This window comes from Capra hircus, chromosome 5, assembly GCF_001704415.2.
Source record: "Capra hircus breed San Clemente chromosome 5, ASM170441v1, whole genome shotgun sequence".
In the NCBI taxonomy this organism is placed as follows: domain Eukaryota; kingdom Metazoa; phylum Chordata; class Mammalia; order Artiodactyla; family Bovidae; genus Capra; species Capra hircus.
The window spans coordinates 118,570,751-118,586,809 of record NC_030812.1 but is presented as its reverse complement, the minus strand read 5'-3'; the positions used below and the strand labels follow the sequence as shown (position 1 = coordinate 118,586,809).

Genomic DNA, 16,059 nt, shown 5'->3' with positions numbered 1-16,059 from the left:
TTTGGGAGAGGGAATCAGCTTCTTCACAGGGAAAAGGGGATAGAGGCAAGACGGGTGGAACGGAGCTGGCGGTGGGAGGGTCAGCCCAGGGTGAAGGGGCATCCTGGGGTGGGCAGTTGGCGCTCCAGTGCTCAGCTCGGGTCAGGTGCCTCAGGGTGGGAGTTCTCTGGTGCGGGGAGGAAGTTGGCCGGACTGCTGGACGGTGATTTGGGGATGGGGGTAGAAGCTGACAAGCTCAGGCGGCCAGGACGGGCCAGCACCCCGGGGCGCGGCGGGAAGGAGGAAACACGAGATCCACGGGCTTCCCGCAGAGACACCGCGCGCTCGGCCCGGGGAGTCCAGCCCGAGGGCGGAGCGGGGAGGCAGGCCGGTCCGGGCGCCGCGTCGGCTCCGGGCCCGGGGCTGCCCTGAGCGGCGGCGCTCCCCTCCCCCGCCTCCGGCCTCTGGGGCGGCGCCGCCTCAGGTTTCCGGAGGGGCCGCAGGGCAGCGGCGCGGGGCCGGGGGGAGGGCGGGGGCGTCACGTGCGCCCGGGCCCCGGGCCGGTTGGTCATCCCGCAGGGGAGGGGCCGCGGGCGGCCCAGGCGGGGGCCGGGGTCGGAGCTCCGGACGGGACAGCCAGGAGCCGGGTTCCCCGGCGGCGGCGGCCCGGAGTGCGCGCCGGGTCCCCCCGTGGATTCCGGGTCCCCGGCCCTCGAGGCACGGTGTCCGCGGCGGGGGCGGTGCCCGGCCAGCCATGAGCTCCCCGTCGCCCGCCCGCAAGGGCTTTTATCGCCAGGAGGTGACCAAGACGGCCTGGGAGGTGCGCGTCGTGTACCAGGATCTGCAGCCTGTGGGCTCCGGCGCCTACGGCGCCGTGTGGTGAGTGCAGGCCGGGCGGGGCGGCCGGGGGTGGGGTGTCCCGGCCCCTCGCTGAGCTGTGCGCCCCGCAGCTCGGCGGTGGACAGCCGCACGGGCGCCAAGGTGGCCATCAAGAAGCTGTACCGGCCCTTTCAGTCCGAGCTGTTCGCCAAGCGCGCCTATCGCGAGCTGCGCCTGCTGAAGCACATGCGCCACGAGAACGTGAGTCGCGCCGCCCGGGCCCGCCCGCGGCCGCCGCGCTCCGCTCACCCCCCGCCGGCTCCAGACCCCCGCCCGGGAGACCCCTGGGCTGCTCTTCGGGGTGGCGGGGCGGGGGCCGTGGGTCGGGCCGTGTCCCTGAGCGTGCGGGGTCGAGAGGACAGCTTCCTGGTTTCTCGACCGCTCCGCCTGGGCCAGTCCCGCGGCCGCCTCTGGCTATTCGGCCCAGGGCCTGCTTGCGGATGGCCCAGGCCGCGGGGCTCCAGCCCTGCTCGCCGGCAACCTTGACTTGAGCCCCGGGGACCTCAGCGGGTAGGAGGGGTTTTCCTGGAAGGTCCCCCTCCCCGCGCTGGCCGGCTGCCCCCTCCCTGCTTCTCCAGCTCCTCTCCTTACCCCAGTCTGCCTCCTGCGCCCCAGCCCTGGGGCTGCGGCAGCTGGGAACGCCGAGGAAGGCAGAATCAGAGTTGTCAGCTCCCTCAGAGCCCCTGGGTCTCTGACGGTGAAGGGGTTCAGTGAGCTGTGTGTGGAGGGCACCGGGCACCCACGGGCACCCAGACCCTTCCTGTGACGCCCACGCCCACAGTGTGAGGAAGGGCCAGCCACCACCGGGGAGGGGTCTCCTCTGTTTCCAGACCTGCCCACAGGAGACCCCACGAAGCTGCCACAAGCCTCTGCCTGCACAGTGTGGGCCGCAGAGGGCCCTTCCGTTCTTGTCCATGCAGTTCCTCCTGTTACCCTGAAAGCTGCCCGCTTCCCCGCCCACAAGCCTCTCCTGCCCAGTCTGAGGGTGACCGGGGTGCCCAGACCCTGGCCAGTCATGGAGGGCTGGCACCTCCTGGTCCCCACGTCCACCAGGAAACTCCCCTCAGCTCCAGGGCCCACCCACTCAGTGCCTCGGGTGGGTCCTGCTCTCATTCCCGGGTGGAATCCCCTTTGTGGAGGATACCCGCCAAGCGCCAGTGTTGCTACCTGCAGGCCACACCTGCTCACACGCGGGACTCGTCCACGTGAGGACCGACCCCTCTGCCAGTGCCTTCCTGTGGTCCCCTCCCTCCCAGCCATGCTCCCCGCCTTGCCCCAGCCTGTCCACTCTCTCCCTGGGCTCCTGCCCTGTGGCCTCCCAGCCCTGTCCTTTCTCGGGCCTCCCCACTGCTGCTGCTCTCTGCTTCCCCCAGACCTCCTGACTGCCCCCCAGCTGCCCCCCTTAGCTGGGAGGCTCTGCCTTTCATGACCCCGTGTTCCTGGGAAGAAACGGTCTCCGAGAGGCTGAGGCGTGCCCCAGTCCTGCCCATCCTGTGCCCACCTCCGCCCCTTTACCCCAGCCTTGCACCTCCAGCACTGGCCTCCCTGTGCAAGGCAGAGGCCTGGAAGTTTCCATCAATCTGACACACCTCCCCCGAACCTCCGGCATCCTTGCTGAAACCACCTCCTGACCCTTCTCCTGCCTCTGGCCCCTCTCTGAGGGTCCCCGCCTCTTCACCCGGGTCTGGCCCTGGAGGCTGCGGCAGTCACGGAGGTGTCCCTCCGCCTCGTGTCCACTGTGTCCCTGCACTGCAGCCAGGGCCGCACCCAGCGGCATGCCCGCCTAGCGCCCTGCGGCGGCTCCTGGGATCCCGGCAGCCCTCACTTGGTGTCGCGGGCCCGCTCGGTTTCCTCGGCTTCTCCTTGGCGGCTCCCTGGCCTGGTTCTTGGCCACCTGGCCTCTCTCCCGTGTTCCTCAAGTGCTCCGAGCCCTCTGTCTCCTGCCTCGGCCACCACTCGTGTGGCCTCTGCCAGGCCTGCCCCCTGCCAGCACGCCCACCTGTCCCTCCAGCCGCTTGGATGTGCAGGCTTCACGGGGTCCCTGGAGGCCCGGGTGCCAGCTGTCACACTTCCCATGTGCTCTGTCGCCCCCCGAGGGGAGGCCTGCGGGGCTGTGAGTTTGCTCCTAGTGCTGCCTGCCTGGACCTGTCTGGCAGAGGCATGGTCCCTGCTAAGGGCTGGCTGCCCCCATGCTGGTTCTGGGTCTTCAGTAGGGACAGGAAGAGCGGGGAGGACAGGCCAAGGGCTGAGCTCCTTCGATGGCTGGGGGCTGCCCCGGACTTGAGGCTGCCCCTCCCCCAGAGGGTGCCTGCGGTCTCCATCCAGAAATAGCCTTTGTCTGTGGGCACGTGTGCCAGAGCAAGGTAGAGCTGCCAGTGGGCAGAGCTGGGCCTGTGGGCAGCTGCAGGGGGCTCTCCTGCAGTGGGTGCCTGAGCCCCCGCCCACCTGGCACTTGGCCTCCTCCCCAGGTGATTGGGCTGCTGGACGTGTTCACGCCCGACGAGACACTGGATGACTTCACGGACTTGTGAGTGCCAGCCCGGGGCTGGCCGGGTAGGGAGCTGGTGTTGGGTGACTCCTGGGCGTCAACTTCAGGTTTGGGGTTGGCGGGGGCCCCTTGAGGCGGGCCTCGCCCTGCAGCCTGGCCAGGGGTCTGCCACATGCCCCTGGTGCCGCGGGGTGGACCTGGGCCTCCTCCAGTGCCAGAGGTGTGAGTCTTGGCCCCAGGGGCTGTCAGCGGTCCCGTGCTCCGGGACGTGGGCCCTGAGGCTGTGCCTGTAACTGGAGCTGCTGCCCTTTGCCGGCGGGAGGGGAGGGGTGCAGGGGGCCCGCTGCTGACTGTTCTGCCGCGCATGCCGCGTGACTGCCCAGGCGGCCACCCCTGGACTCAGGCTCCCCTCGGCTAGGAGCCCGGGGCCCAGCCGAGCAAGAGCGGAAGAGATGGGCTCCTCGCTGCCCAGCCTCGCGGAGGTCAAGGACGCATACAGACTGGCCTGGCTTCCTGGTGGGGTGCTTGGGGTGTCTCCCGGTCTCCCCATCCTGTCCAGCTTGCCCCCTGTCCAGAGGCACCACTCTGCTTTTTTTCGCCCCCCTCCCCTGCCTCAAACCTCGGTCTCCCTGGTTACCCTTCGGAAACGCCAAAACACAGTCCTCACCTGCCTGGTGTCGCGGGGCCCGCGGGGTGGGGCCCGGGGCAGCGCCGTGGGAGGCGGGGACTGCGTGTCGCAGGGTGACGGGGCCCCGTGCGGCCCTGAGCGTCTCTGCCCCATCGTGCGCTGCAGCTACCTGGTGATGCCGTTCATGGGCACCGACCTGGGAAAGCTCATGAAGCACGAGAAGCTGAGCGAAGACCGGGTGCAGTTCCTCGTCTACCAGACGCTCAAGGGGCTGAAGGTGGGACACGGGGCTGCTGGGCTGGGAGGGGCCCTGCGCTGGCCGGAGTGTGGTCTCCTAAGCCGACGGCCGCTGACCGCTCTCTGTCCCCACAGTACATCCACGCTGCCGGCGTCATCCATAGGGTGAGTCCTGGCCCAGGGGGAGGTGCCTCTCCTGGCTGTGGGTGCAAGGGGCTCTCATGTAGCTGCCCATCCCACCAAGGGAGTACCCCGTCTGCACACAGCCTGGGGCGGGTACCCCACCCTTCCTGGAAGGGCTGTGGGGAGGCCAGCCATGCCCCCACGTTCAGGCGCTGCTCGGGCCCTGGCTCTGCTGGGTGGTGCTGCGCTGACACCGCCCTTTGTCCCCAGGACCTGAAGCCCAGCAACCTGGCTGTGAACGAGGACTGTGAGCTGAAGGTGTGTGGGGCCGGGCACTCGGGGCCCCCCTGCACCTGCCCATCCGCCTGCTGGGCCCCTGCTCTCAGGCCCGGAGGTGGGCTGGCCCAGGACCACATGGATGGATCAGACCCCGGCCTTCTGGGTCTTGGCCGGGTTCCTAGGGCGGCACTCGGTGGGGTGGCCCGGGCACATGCCTATACCCGCTTGAGAAGGGGGGCGGAGAGGGTCTGCACAGAGGCACTGGCCAGGCTGGGGCAGCCGCAGGGGCGGAGAGCGGGGGAGGAGACCCCCGGGGACCTGTTACTGAGGGTTAGGGGCAGGCACAGCCCATTGGGCTGGGGGCCCTGGCTGTGACGGGGGGCCCTGCGGGCAGGGTTAGGGGCACGTGGCTGAGACCTCAGCCCCAGAGTGTTGGCCCGAGGCCCCACTGTGCCCGGGCCCCTTGGGGTCTTCTGGACCACAGTCGGCCCACCCGCTCCCCAGGGACCGCTTTGCCCCCCACCCCCTCTGACTCTGGCTGTAGATCCTGGACTTCGGCCTGGCCCGGCAGGCAGACAGCGAGATGACCGGCTACGTGGTGACCCGGTGGTACCGCGCGCCCGAGGTCATCCTGAACTGGATGCGCTACACGCAGACGGGTGAGGAGCTGCCCGCCCACTCCCTGCTCCCCAGGGGGCCGTGGCGGCTGCTCCCTGGGGAGGCTTGGAGCTGGGCGGGGGGCTGGGCGGGGGGGTGGCAGGCCAGATGGGTCCGGTGCCCACGACCCCTCCACCGCCCTCCCGTCTGTGTGTGCCCCCTCCCCAGCCCGCGGAGCCCTCATGCAGGGGCTTCTGTCTCAGTGGACATCTGGTCCGTGGGCTGCATCATGGCTGAGATGATCACAGGGAAGACGCTCTTCAAAGGCAACGACCGTATCCTACACCGAGGGGCGGACTGGGGCTTACCCTGCACCTGGGGCTGGGTTTGAGGGGCTTACCCTGCACCTGGGGGGACATCTGCTGGGAGCAGGTGGGTGGGCGAGCCCCGTCTTTGGCCCACTCTGTGTTCCTGACCTTGGTCAAGACCTGGACCAGCTGAAGGAGATCATGAAGGTGACAGGGACGCCTCCCGCGGAGTTTGTGCAGAGGCTGCAAAGTGACGAGGTCAGCCGGGGGCCGGGCGGGGGCTGGGGACGGGCCTGGGACTGGCCCCTCATGCTCTCCTCCCGCGCAGGCCAAGAACTACATGAAAGGCCTCCCTGAGCTGGAGAAGAAGGATTTTGCCTCCGTCCTGACCAACGCAAGCCCCCTGGGTAGGTGGCGCTGGGGTGGGCATGGGTCCTGGGCCTGGGACACTGCCCTTGGCCGGCCTGACCTGCCCTCCCCACAGCCGTGAGCCTCCTGGAGAAAATGCTGGTGCTGGATGCAGAGCAGCGGGTGACGGCGGCCGAGGCGCTGGCCCATCCCTACTTCGAGTCACTGCACGACACGGAGGACGAGCCCCAGGCCCAGAAGTACGATGAGTCCTTTGACGACGTGGACCGCACGCTGGACGAGTGGAAGCGTGAGTAGGGGCCCCGGGTCAGCTGTGCAGGTGGCCAGGCTCAGGGTCCCCCGCCCCTGCCCAGGATGCAGGTTCAGCGAGGAGCGCAGCAGGAGGTCAGAAGGCAGATCCAGGCACTGGGTCTCTCTCGGCGCCTGGAGTGGCTAGCATGCCCATCCACGTCTAGGCCAGGGCCCGGGCTGACCTGGAGCCCCTCAGAACCCCTCCCCAGGCCTCTGTTCGTACGTCTTGGGTCTCCTGGCCTTTTTGCCCCTTTGAGGATCCCTCCTACCATGCAGCCACACAGCACCCTTGTCCTGCTGGGAGAGTCAGGCCCGTGCCAAGCAGCCCGCCTGCCCTCCACCTTCTTCAGCACCCCGGCCCGCCCCCTCCAGCCCACCGAGCACCCCCACTTGCGCTCTGCGCTCCAGGCTTTGCGCCGGCTGTCCTCTCAGGCCGAGGGCCCTGCTGGTCTCTTGAGGGCTGCCTGCCCCTGCTCAGCCCGAGGCTGGGCTCAGGGACGCCTGCCTGGTCCCCAGCTTCCCCTCTGTCAGGTCCCTGACGCCCCACGCTGGATGGGGCCTCAACCAGCATGTGGTGTCTCCGTGGCTTTGGGCCCCCCAGAGAGAGAGGGACACAGCAGTAGGGCCGCTGGAGCTGCGGGCCTGGTGGCTGCTGTCTGAGACCCTGTCCCGGCCAAGCCTCAGGCCAGCGCTGTGTTCCTGGACGTGGAGGAGCGGGCAGAGCCGGGCAGCTATGCTGCTCACACCAAGCTCCTTAGGGTCCCTGGGTCCTCAGTGCCACCAGTGGGGGCTCCACCCTTGTCTGTGCTGTTTTGTGCTTATAAGTTTTCTGTTGCTAAAAAAAGACCAGAAAACCAAAACCCATGGGCCACAGGATCCTGTCTGTGGTTATCGCCCCAAACTGTAGTGAAAGCTTTTGCTTTTACTACAGACCATGTTTGTGGTTAAGTCCCTGGTCAGGAATTCAAGCTCATCACCTCCTGTCTCCCTGGGAAAGGCCATTCTTCCAGCAAGGGCTTTTCCACACGGACCTCCCCCGTGTGGCCTGGCCCCTCCCTCATGAGGGTCAGACGGACAGCCTGGGAGGCACCCACAGCGCTGCTCACTGGGCAAAGCACACAGACCACGCGTGGTCGAGCCTCTGAACCGGGCTCTGGGAGCCCCAGTGGTCCCCCAGACGGGCGCTCTCCTGGCCCGGCGAGTGTGGGCACGCTGGGGGAGGCGGACAGCACCCCCTCCCTTGGGACTGCCTGCTCTGGGCGTGGTGCAGAGAACATGGGGACTGGTGAGGAAGCCCGAGATGCAGGTGGTCAGCGGGAATTTGACTCTTGTTTGAGGCTTCATAGATGTTCTGGATTCAGAAGCTGGAGTGCCCTGGTGGGACTCTGCGTAGCTCCACTCGAGTGAACACATTGGTTTATGTTCCCGCAACATCCTCTGTTCACTGAGGCAGGCTGTGGGGCCAAAGCCACTCTAGGGGCCATGGGTGTGGGCCGGCTACAGGAGTCCCATCAGGGTGGACAGTCCCTGTGGACGGACACGAGTGGACTCGCACGTGTGGGACCAAGGAGCTGCCTTGGTGACTAAACCCTGGCAGTCAGTCAGATCTCTGACTGTAATTTAGGGGGGCAGTGAGCCCCTAGGTCAGTGTCCTGTGCTCTGGGCCCAATTTTCCCCATCCCCACCCCGAGTGGAATCTCAGGAGCTATCGCTGGCCCGGGCAGGCGCTTGGTCTTGGTCGCTGGCGCCCGCCCTTGGTGTGCCCGTGGACCTGTCTGATGGGTGGTGGGCTCCTTCTCCCGTGATTCTGTCCTGGCCTCAGGTGTCACATATAAAGAGGTGCTCAGCTTCAAGCCTCCCCGGCAGCTGGGGGCCAAGGCCTCCAAGGAGACAGCCTTGTGAAGACTCCTGGGCCCTGGCTGGGGCTCCACCTGGACGGAGATCCCATCTGCCACTGTGACCTTGGCTGAGGCTGGATTCCCCATGCTCCACGGAACCTCTCTTGGAAGCCTGTTCCTCTGCTCACAGACCGCATCTCAGCCTAACCAGAGGAGCATCTGGACTTTCTGGATAGGATGCCCACCTGACCTGGGGCTGGCCTCTGACCCTGCCAGCAGCAGTCCCCGCCCCCAGGATGCACCAGAAGCTTCAGAGCCAGTGGGGTGGGACGGGGCTTGGGATCAAGTCCTGGCCTCTGACCCTGCCTTCTCTGAACTGTGCTGAGAAGGAAGGACAGGATGCCAACTCAGGGATGCGTCTCCTGGGGGCGTCCGTGTGGACGCTTCCTCGCCCCCAGCCTGGAATGTACGTTGGCCACATGGTGACCCCTTGGCTGGACGAAATAAACCCTTTTGTAGGTCTCGCTCTGCTTCACCTCCTCATTCCTGGGCTGGAGCTCCAGCTTTAGATTTTTGGTTGGAGTAAGGAGGCTGGTCTGGGAGTTTCTCCCCACCCTGAGCCACTGGGCCTGGGCAACCTTTCCTTCCCAGGTCACAAAGCTGACCCCCCCTCCCAACCTGTGTCAGTGAGCCTCAAGCCTGGAGCCCCCAAGTTAGGGCTTGGCCCCACCCTTTTGTCCTTGTGTAGTTGCTCCGCCTGTCCGAATCCTTGAGACCCCATGGACTGTAGCCAGGCTCCTCTGTCCATGGCATTCTCCAGGCAAAAACACCGGAGTGGGTTGCCGTTTCCTTCCTCTAAGCTTAGACCCTGGAGCCAGATGCAGGGCAGGGCCTGACGGGGGTGAGGCGGTCAAGGTCCAACTCAGGTGTCAACTCTAGGGTCCCCGCGCTCTCTAAGGCCAGGTTCTTGGGGTGGCAGGGTTATGCAAGACGCTCGCGGCTTCTCAGGGGCCTCTGAGACGCCTGTGCTGTAGCAGAGGGTGGTTTCCGTGTTCCTATTCCTGTCGCAGGCCCGGCCATCCCCAGCCAGCGCTGGCGAGCCCGCGGAGCCCTCTGCTGGCCGTTGCAGAAGACTTGCCGATGGACCAGGGGCCACCCTGGGGCTCCTCCCGACTGTTTCCCTCGGCAGGAGCGCGCAAGGCGGGATTAGCCCGTCTTCCTTCTCCCGGCCTCGCGCACAGCTGGTTCAGCCCAATATACGGTCAAGACAAGTTGCCAGAGTGGATACCGCCCGTCTCAACCTAGGCCTGCCGACCTCCGTGACGCAGGCACTCAGCCATCTCCGCGGGGCGGGCGGCCGCTGACCACGCCTCGCGACCACGTGCGCCGCTTCCGAGCTGCTCTGATTGGCTCCGGGGCGGGCACGCCTTCCGCAGCCCCTTGGCGGCCAGGGGCCCACGCGGGCAGGCACCCCGGCCGGGGCGGGGGTATTTCGAGCGAGGCTGCGGGCCGCGGGGCAGTGCCAGGGCCTCCCTCTACGGCTGCCCCGCCGTGGGGGTCGTCCCCGTACAGCTGGGGCGACCAAGGACCAGAGTGAGCACGCCCCCCCAGGGCCCCACCCCCAGAGCCTGGGGCCCCCGCCCCGCCTCCTGGTCTCCCGCCGCGGAGACCAGCCCTCGCAGGCCCAGCCATCTCGCCCCCAGCCGAGACAGGCTTAGAACGTCTGCCCTCCAGGCCCAGGCCCGGTCCACGGGCTCAGTCCCCCGAAGCCGGGTTTGAGGCCGGGGGCTCCCTGTTTCCTTCTGTCTCTGACCCTCCTGTTCTTGGCTGGGCCCGCGTTCCTTCACGCTCATCCCTCCCTCGCCCGGACCCCGCTCTGTTGGCCCCCTCCCTGGCTTTCCCCACGCGGTGGCGCTCCTGTTCGGCTTCTCAGCCACAGCCCTGACCCCCAAGTCTCGGCCGGGGGTCTTCCCGGAGCTTCAATCGGACACTTCTTGCGCCTCGAGGGCAGCGCTGCGCTGCAGCCCCGGCCGGCCTGAGTCCTGGCCCCCATCCCGGGGCGAGGCTGTCTCATTGCCTCGTTCCCTCGGGCGCTCGGCCTCGCGCTCCTTCCCTTCTCCCTGAGCCCTCGCTGCGGGTCCTCGGGCAAAGCGGGGCGGCGAGGGACAACCGCTGTGTCTGAGCCGCGGCGCGAGGTCTGGGCGGGCCTGGAGGAGGCCCGGGGCGGGGGGCGCGGACCCGTGTGGCGCCGCCGCGACAGCCTGCGGAGCTTAGGCACCCTGGCCGTCCCGCTTCCCACCGGGCCGCTCGGACTCCCACAGGGGTGCGAGGCTGAGAGCGCGCCCTCGGCGCCAGGGGACGGGGAGAGGGAGCCGCTGCTGGCGGGAAGGGAGGCGCGCGGAGCCCTAGGGGCTCAGTCCTGGGCCCGCCCAGCTGCGTCGTCGGGGCGGGGACTGGGGCAGCCGGAGGCGGGCGCAGGGCAGGCCCGCGTGGGACAAGCTGGAAGCCAGGGCTCGGGAGCTCCCCGGGCGACCCTGGCCTGGCTCTGTAGCCACCTGGGGCTGGGGCCTCCTTCCCCTCTGGGCTTCCTGAGATTCCGCCCAGGCTCCGGTGGCGCCCCTGCTGCTCCCTGGGGTTGCCACGAGGGGCAGGCGGCGCACTGACCTGCCTTTGAGCGGGAGCGTTGGGTCCTGCCGACCCTGAGTGGCCCACAGTGACCCCGGGCGGGCCATGGGGACCGCACTTGTGTACCACGAGGACATGACGGCTGCCAGGCTGCTCTGGGACGAGTAAGTGGGGCCTGGCAGAGGGAGAGGAGGGGGGTGAAGACAGAGGCTCCGGACGCTGAGCGCTCTGTCCACTCAGCCCTGAGTGTGAGATCGAGTGTCCTGAGCGCCTGACCACTGCCCTGGAGCGCCTGCAGCAGCATGGTCTGGAGCAAAGGTGTCTGCGGCTGGTAGCTCGCGAGGCCTCGGAGGCGGAGCTGGGCCTGGTGCACAGGTCAGGTGGGGGGCGGGCCGTGGCCCTGGGAGGCGGGGCCTGCCCCGAACTGCGGTGCAGGCACACAGAGCCTCCCACCAAGCCTCAGTTTCCCTATCGGGTGGGTAGGCTCCTGAGCAATGAGGCGGGCACTCCCTCTCTCCTCTACCTGCTCCTCCTGGCGACCCTGCCTTGCCTGCCTGCCTTTTTGCAGCCCCGAGTACGTGGCGCTGTTGCGGGGGACCCAGGCCTTGGGCACCAGGGAGCTCCAGGCCCTGTCCAAGCAGTATGATGCTGTCTACCTCCATCCGGTGCGTGCCCTGGCTAACCCACCCATCCAGTTACACATCCGGTACTTGTGCCTGTTCGTGGCCCATGCTCCCATGTGCTGTGCCCTGTTGGCTGCCACTGCAGGTACCCGGGACTGGCCTGGCCAGTTCTGCTCGCTGCTTGGTGCCCTGTGACCTGGCACCGGCCTTGGTAGAGCCTGGGAGGGGTGGGGGGCAGGGGGCTGACCTAGACCCTTGCCCCCGCAGAGTACCTTCCACTGTGCCCGGCTGGCCGCGGGGGCCGCGCTGCAGCTGGTGGACGCGGTGCTGATGGGAGCTGTGCGCAACGGGCTCGCTCTGGTGAGGTGAGCGTGGTCCCCCACCCCTGACCTGCGGGGGCCCTGTGAAGGCACAATGACCCGACCTGCCCCCCGCTCACCCCCAGGCCTCCTGGGCACCACAGCCAGAGGGCTACTGCCAACGGATTCTGCGTGTTCAACAATGTAGCCATAGCAGCCAAACACGCCCAGCAGAAGCACGGGTTGCACAGGTTTGTGCCAGTCTGGCTGCAGGGTAAGGCTCAGGCCAGATGGGGCGTGGGGACAGAGGGGCCCCTTCCCATCCTGGGCCTGGCTCCTGGCCAGGAGTGGGAGGCCCGGCCCCTTAGCGACCCCAGAACTGTCTGTCCCAGGATCCTTATCGTTGACTGGGATATCCATCATGGTCAGGGCATCCAGTATATCTTCGAGGATGACCCCAGGTAAGCGGGGGCCTCCCTGCTACCCCACTTTTCAGGATGAGCACAGCCTGAGAGGGGAGACACGGCTGTGTGCTCAGAGGCCAGGGGGCGGGGGTCAGGGTTCTGCCAGGAGCTCTGAGGCTGAGGGGCCTAACCTCTGACCTCTGACCCTGGCTGGCCGTGCAGCGTCCTTTACTTCTCCTGGCACCGCTACGAGCATGGGCACTTCTGGCCGTGTCTGCGGGAGTCAGATGCTGATGCTGTCGGGCGGGGACGTGGCCTCGGCTTCACTGTCAACCTGCCCTGGAACCAGGTACTGGCTCCCGCTGAACCCCCCCAGGCCATTACCCAGCCTATGCTCCCCTATCCCGTGTGTAGCCTAGGGCGTCTGGCCAGAACCACCCCTAGAAGCCGGGCCTGGGGTTGAAGACCCTGCAGTCGTCCCTGGCAGGGCTGCTCTGACGTTCCTTGGCTGCAGGTCGGGATGGGAAATGCTGACTACGTGGCTGCCTTCCTGCACGTGCTGCTGCCCCTGGCCTTTGAGGTGACTCTCGGGGGGGGGGGGGTGGAGGCAGGAGGGGAGGGGGATTCGGTACCCAGAGCACCCCCTCTCCCCACCAGAGTGGAATAGGTTAGGAGGTTGGGGGTTAGGAGGGTCTCTCTGGAGGGGCCTCCCCTCTGCCTCTGCTCCAGCTTCTTTCCTGCCCCTTCCCACTGGGCCTTGCCTGCAGTTCGACCCTGAGCTGGTCCTAGTCTCTGCAGGATTCGACTCAGCCATCGGCGATCCTGAGGTGAGGGCCTGGCCGGGCTGCCAAGTGAGGGCCTGGGGACTTCTGGGGTCCCAGGCCAGGCCCGCCTCACGCCCAGGTCTGGCTGCAGGGGCAGATGCTGGCCACACCGGAGTGCTTCGCCCACCTCACACAGCTGCTGCAGGTGCTGGCTGGCGGCCGGGTCTGCGCCGTGCTGGAGGTGACCGCGGCAAGGGGGAGGGCGCCTAGGCCGGAGGCCGGGATGCCGTCGGAGGTTGCTGCTGCGCGGGGCGGGGCTCCTGCCTGGGGCCCTGACCCCCCTGCCCTGTCGTGTTTCTGCTTCCTCCTCCTCCCAGGGCGGCTACCACCTGGAGTCCCTCTCCCAGTCTGTGTGCATGATGGTGCGAGCGCTGCTGGGCGACCCTGCCCTGCCCTTGTCAGGGCCCATGGAGCCCCATGGCAGGTGCGGGGCCGGGAGGAGGGAGGGTGGGAAGGGCCGGGGTGGGAGGCTGGGCCTCATTATCCTGCTTCTCCTTGCAGCGCCCTGGAGTCCCTCCAGTGTGTGCGGGCAGCCCAGGCCCCTCACTGGGTGAGCCTCCAGCAGCAAGGTCAGCCTGACTTGGGTTGGCAGGTGGGATGGCGCCTCAGGCTCCTGTAGGTGGCTGAGACTCTGAACCACCCTGTACCCCTAGGTGCCGCCCCTGTACTGAGCTCTGGCACCCGCTGCCCAGAGGGGAGGCCCTCGCCACTGCCGCCAGGGGAGCCCGAATTCAAGGCAGTGGTGACCCAGGCTGCTGCTGCTCTGAGCTCGCTCCTGGACCAGCTGCGCCTCCACCCCACACCCCCTGTCCGTGTGGCTGTTGCCCTGACTGCGCCAGTCACAGGCCTGGCCCTGCCCCCGGGTGTCCTCTGTGAGGAGGGGTCACTGCCGCAGGAGGAGATGCAGGCCTGGGCCAGGTGGGCAGGGTGGGCCTGCGGGGAGGGACCAGGTCATGTCTGCACGTGTATCTGTGACTCAGCTGTGGTCTGTGTGTCACAGCGTCTCCTTGTGTTCCCCTGGTTTGTCCACCACAGGCCACATGAGGCCCTGGCCCAGGACGAGGCTCTCATTGCGCTTGGGAAGGTCCTATACCTCTTGGACAGGATCCTGGATGGGCAGGTGGGGCCACCTGGGAGTCAGGGCAGGGCTGGGTGGTACAGAACCATGTTGACGTGTTTCTTTGTGCCCAGGATCCTTCCCAGAACAGCCCCCAGGGACAGAGTTCAGGAGCACCCCTCAGTTCCCTCAAGGAAATTCTCTTGGGAGAGAGGTGAACGGGATGACTTGTAGTTTTAAGCATCTTATTTTAAGAAAAGGAGTGAAGCAGTTGAAGCAATTTGACCTCAGATTGCCCAGATGATACTCCGTAGCCAGGGGCAAAGAAGGGACTCCCAGCTTGGGAGTTGCCCTTTACACCTGTTACCCACCCCACAGGTGAGCAGTGGCACGGCAGCCACCCCAGTCCCTGCTGCAGCTGCCACCCTGGACGTGGCTGTTCGGTATGGCCTGTCCCACGGAGCCCAGAGGTAAGTCCCTCCTGGCTGGTCCAAGGCTCCAAGGCAGGGCTCGTGGGCTGGCTGCGTGGGAAGGGCTCTGTGAATGGGCTCCAGGTGTGGCGTGTGCAGCTCATCCAGGAGCCAACTCTTCCTCCAGGCTGCTCTGTGTGGCCGTGGGAAAGCTGGATCGGCCCCCAGATCTCACTGATGACGGGTATGACTCTCGGGTCATATGTACCTCCAGTTTCACAAGTGGGTGGGTGAGCATATCACCCTGGATTCCTGGGTGACAGGTGGGCGGGGCCTTCTGCCCCTGGAATTCCAGAAGGGCCCCCTGGGAGCAGTGCCAGGAGGGTCTCCAGCACGGAGGGTCAGCAGTCCTAGCATCTCTGCCCCTGAGCTGTCCCTCATCTGTCTCGGCTCTGGAGGGTGGGCGGCATCTCACACACAAGCACGTATATCCATATGCTTGCTCTCCCCTGGAAGGAGGAATCTATGGCTGAACATTGGGGGCAAGGAGGCAACTGCCCCGTCCATGTTCCACGTCTCTGTGCCACTGCCGGTGGTGAGTGGGGCGCTCACAGGGCAGGGCAGCTGCTGCTCACTAGCACTGGCCTGAGAGCCAGACGCCGGGCCTTTACCTGCCCTTCCTGGCGGGGCTGTGGGTGTGGGTGTCTGCCCACCCAAGATGGGGAGGTGGGGTGACCCGAGCTGGCCAGAGTTCCCTGGATGCGGGTCTGGGCTATGCCGCTGTCACTCCCACAGACAACTGGTGGGTTCCTGAGCTGTGTCCTGGCCCTGGTGCTGCCCCTGGCCTACAGCTTCCAGCCTGACCTGGTGCTGGTGGCCCTGGGGCCGGGCCATGGCCTGCGGGACCCCCAGGCTGCACTCCTGGCTGCACTGCTTCGGGGCCTGGCAGGCGGCCGAGTCTTCACCCTTGTGGATGAGGTGAGCTGGGTGGGGTGGACCTGCTGTGGGATGGGAGGTGGGGAGAAACAAGTGACTCACGGCTTCCACCTCTGCTGCTGGCCCAGGAATCCACACCCCAGCTTGCGACAGTCCTGGCCAGGGTGTTGAACGGGGAGGCACCCCCCAGCCTGGGCCCCTTCTCCATGGCCGCCCCAGAGGACACGCAGGCCCTGATGTACCTGAGAGGGCGGCTGGAGCCAAGGTGGAAGATGCTGCAGGTGGCTGGTGAGGCTGCGGGGCCAGGCTCAGGCTGAATGCGTGGGGCCTTGGGCGACAGCTGCCTTCGGGCCCTGCAGGGAGAGGGGCTCATGTCCCGGGGAGCGGAGTGCTGCCCTGAACCAGCTCATGGCCCTGTCAAGCAGTTGTGCCCCGCTTCTCAGCGCCTCCTTGAGTGCTGTGACCTGGCAGCTTGAAGTCGGCCACGGTGGGAGTATCTACACCGTGGAAGAGACACTACTCACCAGTCCCCCGGGAGCCTGTTGTTAGCCGTGCGCGAGCACGTCTCTGCGCGAGGCCTTTGACCTGAGGGCCTGCCCAGGACACGGGCTCAGGGGCTCAGGGGCTCGGGAACCCTGCTCCGGCGCCCGCCTCTATACGGACGAGCCCTCCCCGCCTCCGTCCTCCCAGCCGTCAGTAAAAGTAGGTTCACCCAGAGTCTGACTCCGCCTCTTTACTGAGCGCCGTGTAGAGTGGGCTCGGTCGGTTCTGGCTGAGTTTCCCAACCGGCGGGGATGAGGACCCAGGCCGGAAGTGCTGGTGGACGGGGCCTCCAGGCTCCGCCCCCTGCGCGCGGGCCGCCCGG

The 16,059-nt window shown here is 67.2% G+C and overlaps 2 protein-coding genes across 7 annotated transcripts; both read left to right on the top strand.

Moving 5' to 3' along the window:
• MAPK12 (mitogen-activated protein kinase 12) lies at positions 184 to 8,540 on the top strand. 3 transcript variants are annotated; one of them, XM_018048957.1, is made up of 12 exons: positions 184 to 858; positions 930 to 1,059; positions 3,327 to 3,385; positions 4,140 to 4,251; positions 4,347 to 4,376; positions 4,605 to 4,652; positions 5,158 to 5,272; positions 5,474 to 5,545; positions 5,697 to 5,776; positions 5,847 to 5,925; positions 6,003 to 6,176; positions 8,001 to 8,540. In XM_018048957.1, the coding sequence occupies exons 1-12, from the start codon at positions 734 to 736 to the stop codon at positions 8,078 to 8,080; spliced, it is 1,104 nt and encodes a 367-aa protein (XP_017904446.1). In that variant the 5' UTR covers positions 184 to 733; the 3' UTR covers positions 8,081 to 8,540. The 3 variants fall into 3 exon arrangements, with proteins under 3 accessions (XP_017904446.1, XP_017904448.1, XP_017904445.1); XM_018048959.1 differs by lacking the exons at positions 184 to 858; positions 930 to 1,059 and adding an exon at positions 1,163 to 3,221; XM_018048956.1 differs by lacking the exons at positions 184 to 858; positions 930 to 1,059 and adding an exon at positions 3,206 to 3,221 and having other exon boundaries at positions 3,327 to 4,251.
• On the top strand, positions 9,623 to 15,911 carry HDAC10 (histone deacetylase 10). 4 transcript variants are annotated; one of them, XM_018048949.1, is made up of 20 exons: positions 9,623 to 10,805; positions 10,882 to 11,016; positions 11,210 to 11,306; positions 11,532 to 11,629; positions 11,710 to 11,814; positions 11,956 to 12,024; positions 12,190 to 12,316; positions 12,482 to 12,547; positions 12,735 to 12,794; positions 12,883 to 12,972; positions 13,109 to 13,215; positions 13,293 to 13,360; positions 13,445 to 13,709; positions 13,827 to 13,911; positions 14,227 to 14,318; positions 14,446 to 14,502; positions 14,775 to 14,853; positions 15,054 to 15,236; positions 15,323 to 15,482; positions 15,638 to 15,911. In XM_018048949.1, exons 1-20 carry the CDS (start codon positions 10,747 to 10,749, stop codon positions 15,646 to 15,648), a joined length of 2,013 nt encoding a protein of 670 aa, XP_017904438.1. In that variant the 5' UTR covers positions 9,623 to 10,746; the 3' UTR covers positions 15,649 to 15,911. The 4 variants fall into 4 exon arrangements, with proteins under 4 accessions (XP_017904438.1, XP_017904437.1, XP_017904436.1 ...); XM_018048948.1 differs by having other exon boundaries at positions 9,625 to 10,805; positions 11,728 to 11,814; positions 15,323 to 15,911; XM_018048947.1 differs by having other exon boundaries at positions 9,626 to 10,805; positions 15,323 to 15,911.